The 8,067-nt window shown below is 43.1% G+C and overlaps 1 protein-coding gene across 1 annotated transcript in view; it reads left to right on the top strand.

The window, feature by feature from the left end:
* The first annotated feature begins 583 nt into the window (after positions 1-583).
* Positions 584-8,067, top strand: part of SRGN (serglycin) — a 130,938-nt gene continuing 123,454 nt past the window's right edge. Inside the window, exons 1-2 of the mRNA XM_069240512.1 lie at positions 584-737; positions 1,580-1,724. Coding sequence (XP_069096613.1) covers positions 650-737; positions 1,580-1,724 — 233 coding nt within the window. The 5' untranslated portion in view covers positions 584-649. The remainder of the gene's footprint in view (positions 738-1,579; positions 1,725-8,067) is intronic.

Raw genomic sequence — 8,067 nt, 5'->3', positions numbered from 1 at the left:
GACACAGTCTGCCATTCTCACGCTGTACAGCATGAACAAAAAAGGCAATCGAAGAGCCAATAGTCACAGAGGCGAGACCGATTGGCTTTACTAATGCTTGTTAGGTCTTGGCACAACACAGCTGTGATTCTGAGCACATCAGTTAATCTCCTTGTGTCTGAAAAAAATAAAATATGACATTTGGCAAAAAAATCTTATCACATAAAAAAAACACATTGGCACCCCTCACCCCCCAAGTCCATGTTTTAAACATGCACAATTAAGTCTGTCCGTGCTTATCATTCAATTCTCGTTCTTTCACTGGGCCTATCCCAAGGTCACTATTGCAGTTTTTACGGACACTCATATAAATTGCTCTCGCAGGTTAGTTTTCATGCATGGTGCCAAGTCCGAGATAATAGTGCTTATTAAGCAGTATGCACTCAGACACTCGTACTCGAAGATGCTAATTTTGACAAGCTAGTTATTACCATCCATTATCATGTTAACTTGTGTTTCGCTGGGCATGCAGTACTCGTTTCTTCAGGAAACAGTGACGCAGTCTGTGGGTTGGGTCGGGCAATGTGGAAACATTAATAAAGACGCCCTCGGTTCACGTTAGTTTTTACTAACTGGATGTAGCGTACAGAGTGCTCATATTGTGAGGAAAATGCAGCGCAAAACAGCAACACTCTCCAAAGTGAACATAAGAATGTTTATACTGTCTGCGAGCCTCCTGATTGGAAACTTGGCGCAAGGTAACATACTTTATATCGTATTTTTTTTTTTTTTCGGAGATTTGTAACATTGGAATTTTTCAGGACTTCTGTTCTTGTAAAGGTACGTTAATGCCAACTGGACGGTTTTTGTTTTACAAAAATCTTAATTAATATTTGACCTGTAGTTTTCGTTGATATCACGTAGCTCCGTTATACGAGTTACCTTTTTATAACGGTTGGTATGTTGTTCTGTAGAATGCGCCACTTCTTCAGATAAATAATGCTGCGAGGGCGAGTTTGACTGACTGCGTAGTCATGGGGAGGCTTGCACCTGAAACTGGAAGTGTCGCCAGCAGTTTCAGACACTTTCGTTTAATCTGACTAAAGATTTTGGAAAGTAAATTAAATATGCTTGATATAACTGTGCAGCATATGCACTCTCGTTGAGCTTCGTCAGCAGTCGACTCTACTAAAAATACTTGCAGCAATCTCAAATACATTGTAATATAAACTCAAGCACTGCCAACTGCTAAATGTTTTATAATCATGCCACACCTCTATATTTTCTTTATAAGTATATGTGCATACATTCCATACAATGAATTTTCAGATTTAACTTTCATGCTTCCCGAGTAGTTGCAAAACAGCAGTTTGAGGCAGTTGGACAGGAAGTGTAGAATCATGATGACACATCTGTTTCCGGAGTAGGTACTTCTGAGAAGCGGGTGCGAGATTGTGTGGACGAAATGCCTGCCTTCATGGTCCTTTTACTTACCCCTGATAAAAGCCGCATTTTGTGACTATGGAGAAGTTTTATTAATTGTTCTAACCACCAAGTGTATAAATTTGCTGCAGATTAACATGTACGTATAATTGGCCAGGTGCTCCAGTGGAGAAGGCGAGACACAAGTGGGTGCGATGCAAGCCAGACAGCGCTTCTGCGAACTGCATTGAAGAACAGGGACCGGAGATTGAAATCCCCCAAGAAGCAAGTAGAATCCTCCCTCATAAGATCGACCCAATGATGTAAGTGGAGTAATGTCCAGGTTACAGCGTAGCATATTAGGCACCTTGCAACAACCCTCCTGTCACATTACATAGAGGTCTAATTCATACTCAAACATTTCAGGTATGCTTACGTAAATGCGTTAAGAATGTGAAATATGGGTACCTTTATTTCAAGATATTCAGTCATTATCTTAACTGTGTTCGGTTTTTAGGATAATAAAAATACACCAATTTGCCTTTGATAACTCACTAATGAAGAACTAGCTGAACGTATTTGACCTGCATGCTATGGAAACTTGGCGAGCTGCGGTATGAACGTTTGCAGGAGCACATATCTAATGATGAACTTTGCTGTCAACCGAACCCTTTCATTTGTATCAAGATGAGGTCTCTCAAACATAGGTCAGATGCTGGTTAATGTCCACATTATTTACTAGTAGCCTTCATTACACTAAGTAACCTCATAAGTGCTGATAAGTGGTACGGCCCGAGTACAGCAGCAATTTCACAGCCAAAACTGGATTCCAGGTCAGTCACACAGTTATCGCTACTATGTCCTCGTGAAGTGTGCCGACACTGCAACAAAGGTAACAGTGCCGGGTACATTTAGAGTGTGCTTCACCATCAGAGCAGCAGAGTCTATGCGAATAGATGGTCTTATTTTCCCTTACCGCGCTCCTTAACAACACATCTCTCACTTGAGTAATTTATTTTTGTCAGAGTGGTGTCCTGGCTAGGCGAATGGCTAGAACCAGAACCAAAACAAAGAGGAGTGGTTTCGGGGATGATTACCTCGGACCTCACACTTTTCAGGGCCTCGTGCAAAAATATTTATATCATAAAACAAGCCTTACTTTTGTGATATAATCATGATGATGTAGGTATTGGCTACCAACACTATGGTGCCAAATGCCGAGCTGCCCTGAAATATGTCACTAGACATTGTTTCAATTTTGAACAAGATGCTCAGTCTGCCAGAAAACAGAAAACCACAAGGGAGCCTGCATGAAGTGTGGACCAGCGCCCTGCAAAGGTTTCTGTGAGATCCCACTCCATGCTTATAGTTACAACAGCCACTCAGGGGAAATACGTATTTATTAGCATTCACCAGACCCCTTTTCAGTTTTAACAAAAGGCTGAGATGAAGCCTGCAAAGTCTCGAACTTATACGTTGACGATTGCATGCAGCTGATTGCAGTGGGTGCCTGACACACTGAGCTATTTTACCGGTACTGTAACTTTAACCTAGAGGTTACCTAGGGGTTACAAAAGGATGTCTGCAATACAAATATTACCCCACTGAACTATTATACCTAAAATAGAACTTTATGAACTACTCCTTAAACTCAGTGCTCTGCAGCAGGAACATTACTCGTTTGAGATTTTAACCGCCTGATTTATCTAACCCTGGAACTTGGTGACACGTAGATCCATGCATCAAGTGCATAACTCCCTAAGATATATTGAAAATGCATTATCTTTGTGAACAATTAAGTAAGTCGGAAAAGCTTTTCCATGTTGCCATTTACTTGAGAAAAACGCACACTTACTTACAATCAATGACTCTGCTCTTCATGACGTTGTCCCTCATGATTCCATTCCTTTACTGCCGCCCTCATCTTGCCACCCATTTTTTAGTTTCTCAGGTACCATTTTTTCCATTTCCAGCTCATCATCTCAGCCTCCTTACGCTCTTTAATTAAGTTCGGCTTGCCCCACACTGACAGACCTTTTTTCCTTTGATATTTTTCTACCCTGTACACCCATCATGCTCTGTATCCTAGAAGAAGGAGGCGCTATTAAGTACCGTAATGAGGGGGAGATGAGTTGTGGTAACTTCTTTGCACTTATTTCCATAACTTGTAGCTGAACCTAATGATGTAAAAAGATTAGTATATTTTTGGAAGGCCTTTGCCCTGGAGAAATAATAAGCACAATCCTCATAACACCTATCAAGTGTGACCCATTCTCTAGATTACACTGCTGTGAAAGAAGGCCTACTATAGTGCTCAATCAAAATTAAAACTACACCTTGGGAAAAGCGCCTGACAAAGTTTTAGTATAAATGCCTTTGCAAGCACCTTAAGGTATGGTGAAGCACATACTTGTGCCTAACATTCTTCAAAAACCCTACTACTAAAACAATTCAAAGGCACCACTTCCAAGGGCTAAAAGCATCCTAACTTCAATGTTCTCAGAACTAATAATAAACCCTATAGTGGCAGGATCACCTACGGTTGCAGATTTAGCAAAATGAATCCCTTCAAGAGGCAGTAAGCATTGCATTCAAGCCTAGTAGCTCCCCACGCAGCCCATAAAATCTTAGAAGTTCAACCTACAGAACCACGTGGAAACCACCGAAAATCATTCAAATTCTGTGACAGATAACAAAACAATAGTTGCAGCCACTTATTCGAACTTAAACATTGATAAGAGTCCCAAAAGGGCAATTCTGCCTTCCTGGTGGAGAATAACTTGGAGCACTGACCAGTCTCTGCGGACACCACTGACATCCAGTGACGGCCACCCCAAATTTGAAGGGGAGGGGTGGACCAGCTGGGGGTGGGGTGGATGCATAAATAATTAAAAAATCAATAATAATTATAAAAAATAATTAAACTTACCTTTCCTGGCGTCTCCTCCTCTGATGGTGTCCCAGCACTCCCTGGGACACCAGCACAGGCTCCTCATGGCTTGGGCTTCTGCTCTGACACTGCGTTGGAGTCTGTGCAGTTTCTCCAGCCCGGCTGTGTAACACAGCTGGATTGGAGAAACCTAAGTGTGCATGTCAGTTTGGCCAGCCTAAGACAGCTGGCCAAACTAACATGGGCACTCAGACCCATATTTATACTTTTTGACACAAATCCGCGCTAGCACGGATTTGCGTCAAAAAGTTTACCGCCGGCTAACGCCATTCCAACGCACCAGCTGGGCACCTTATTTATGGAATGACGTTAGCCGGCGCTGCGGCCTGGTTAGCATAAAAATAAATTACTCTAACCGGGCAGCAGAGGTGTAGGGAAGAATGGGGGTTTTGCGTTAAAGAATGGTGCAAGTCAGGTTAGAGTAAAAAATATAGACTCAAACCTGACTAGCGTCATTTTTTGATGCACAACCCCCATGGAAATGACTCCCATCTTAGCAAAGACAGGAGTCATGCCCCCCTGCCCAATGGCCATGCCCAGGGGACTTATGTCCCCTGGGCTTGGCCTTTGGGCACAATGGCATGTAGGGGGGCCCAAGTTAGGCCCCCCTATGCCACTTAAAATAAAAATACTTACCTCTGCTTACTGTAGATGGGTCCCCCCATCCATGGGTGTCCTCCAGGGATGGGGGACGGGGGCAGGGGGTGTCCCTGGGGGCAGGGAAGGGCATCTGTGGACTGCTTCCATGGTCAGAGACCATGGAAATGAGCCCACAGGTCCCTTAACGCCTGCCCTGACTCAGGTGTTACAAAATGACTTTAAACTGGTTTAGAGTCATTTTTTAAGGCCCTCCCCCACCTGTGCGTCATTTTTGCATGGGAGTATAAACAAGACGCATAGGCCTTTGAGTCAGTTTTTGCCCTGGAACGCCTATCTTGCATCTCATTAACACAAGGTAGGTTTCCACAGTAAAAAAAAATCCTCAAACTCCATAAATTTGGTGCTAGACGGGTTTAGCGCCAAAGTATAAATATGGAGTTAAGTTTGCGCCGGATTTGCGTAAAAAATATGATGCAAATCCGGCGCAAACAGAGTATAAATGTGCCCCTTAGTGCACTGACTCCACTCCAACCCCTCCCATGGACCAGCCCCGCCCTCAGCTGAGCCAGCAGCTGAAATATAAAACAAAATATTGTTTTATTTTTCAGCTTCTGGCTCTTAGCCAGTGGGGCAACGCTCCTTCGTCATTGTGAAGGACTGCCCCTGCTGACATCCCCGATTAGTCAGCCCTGTTCTCTCAGCAATCAAGCTGTTCGGTGCTTCTAGGGCAGGTACATTTTGAACATACTGGGAACCTGAGAGCAGGCAGGGTAAGTCACAGAATCCATGGAGACGTTTTTGCCAAGCAGTGGAGGAATAGGAAGTATGACATCTGAGCCCAAAGTAGAACCACCAAAAAACCTTCTCCCTCTTAATTTATTGAAGGACACAGGGAATTAACAAAATCAGATTAGCAGAAGAAGCTCCTTGGAATTCTTGAAAAAAAGGAACTAGTAATGATGGGATTTCCATCATTAGCCCAGAAGGGCTTGATACAAGACAGGCTTTCATAATATCCACATACAATAAATTGATATGCACTAAAGGCCTGATTTAGAGTTTGGCAAACAAGTTATTCTGCCATATTGTGACGGATATCCTGCCCTCATTATTACAAAGCCCATAGGATGTAATGAACTTGTTATGCATGGCTTTCATAGGAAGCCTCTATCATTTACATCAGATTCTAAATCTGGTAATAATCTAATGTAGCAACACTTGATAACAAAGCCCACTAACCACTGTAGCCATGTCATGAAGGCCTTCTAGGCCTGTCTTACAGGCCTCTCTGGGAGCCTTTCAGGGCAGAGCTGCTTGTCTGCTTTGACTGAAAGCAGAAAGCACACCTGCAGGAGGGGGGCAATAAGGCAGGGAAGGGGTGGGGTTGGTTAAGGAAGGCAGGTAAGATATTTTGTTTGACATATGTGTTACGGAGGAGAGGCCATGTTATGTATGGACACCTCATTATTTTTCTGCCCCTGCATAACAACTGAAAGCAGGGGCATATGATTTTTGGGGACCATATACAACTAAAATTATTGATTGGTAAACATTGATCTAGATATTTTTCACTTCGGGGCCGTGAGGGACATCATACACAACACGAGCTTCACTCTTGTTTATTTGATGTAATTCAGACCCCTTGGTGAAAACATCCCCATAATTCTCTGTTACCTATCTGTAAATCTATTTGTTATGTATGGTTCTCATAAAGAGCCTCTGTTCTTTATTTCATTTTCTGATCCTCATAACCCACTGCTGTTACACAGCAACAGTTGATAACAAAACTAGTCACCTGTTGTTGAAATGTCATAAAGGCCTTCCAGGCCATGCTGAGAGGCCTCCTTAGAGCCTGTCAGCGCAGCTCTGCTTCTCTGCTTTAGCTGAAAGCACAGTTGCAGCAGGGCGACAGAAGGCAGGGAAGGTGGTGAGGCTTGGTCAAGGACGGCAGGTATAGGGTTTTAAAAAAAACTTTGGGACAGGGATGCATAACAGAGGCCATTTTATGTATGACTCCCACATTACTCATCTGCCACTGCATAGCAGTTGAAAGCAGGGGCAGATGATTTTGAGGGCCATACAAAAATAAAATTAGAGATGGGTAAACAGTCAATTACGGGGATGGTTTTCAACTCTGGGTTAGGGGTGACATTATACATAGCTCGAGCTTCTCTCTTGTTGTCTGTTCGATGTCACTCAGAATCCCTTGGTTTAAATGATCCCCGTAATTCACTGTTACCCATCTACAATTCTATATATTATGCCTGGCTGTCCTAGAAAGCCTTTAGTGTGAATGAATGCATTCTAAATCCAGTAATTCACTGCTGTGACATAGCAACATTCGGTAACCAAACTTGGTGCAATGTCATAAAGGAATTTCAGGTTGCTCTGGCTGGGCTTTCTGAGAAGAAGCACAGTTTCTGGAGCAGAGGGAAGGAAGGGCACAAAGAGTGGTGGAGGGTGGAAGTAGGTCGTTTTCAGGGGCAAGTGCAAAGCACTCCGTCCCTCTTCAAATCTCTCTTTAGGGGGATTTTAACCATGCCTATGTTACTTCATTCACTTTCATTGGTCGTGGGCTTGCCTTTTAAAATCTGCTTGTTTTCATTTGTAAAAGGCATGCATACGTCATGCCTTTTCTGGTGTTTAGCCCTCCTCGGGAGTATTGGTAAACTACTGGAAACATACGAGGTTCCATGTTTTCAGGATGGTTTCTGGACTACTTTACACAGCACGGTCGCGCTAGTTTTTTTTCCATTTAATGTGGCAAGAAAAGTCAGGTTAGAAGTTTACACCGCTAATAGCTCTAACTCTACGCAATGCTAGACCCATTGTATTGCAAATGCTTGTTTAATTTGGGACAGGAAGGAGAAACAGCGCTCCCCCCCATTTCTCCTTTGCCTCTGCGTAGTCCCTGAAGGCAGGAGTAGATTATTTTTGGGGCTATCCATAACATAAGATTATGGATGGGTAAAATGTGAATTACAGTGATGTTTTTACCTTGGGGTTCTGAGGACATAGTTGACAACTTTGAACTTGTTTTCTGTTTCATATCACGACTCCCTTGGGGAAAAACACCCCCGCAATTCGCTGTTACCCATCTATAATTCTATATCAAA

Source organism: Pleurodeles waltl, chromosome 6 (assembly GCF_031143425.1).
Source record: "Pleurodeles waltl isolate 20211129_DDA chromosome 6, aPleWal1.hap1.20221129, whole genome shotgun sequence".
In the NCBI taxonomy this organism is placed as follows: domain Eukaryota; kingdom Metazoa; phylum Chordata; class Amphibia; order Caudata; family Salamandridae; genus Pleurodeles; species Pleurodeles waltl.
Note: the sequence above shows the minus strand (reverse complement) of the source record. Positions and strands in the feature narration are given on the sequence as shown.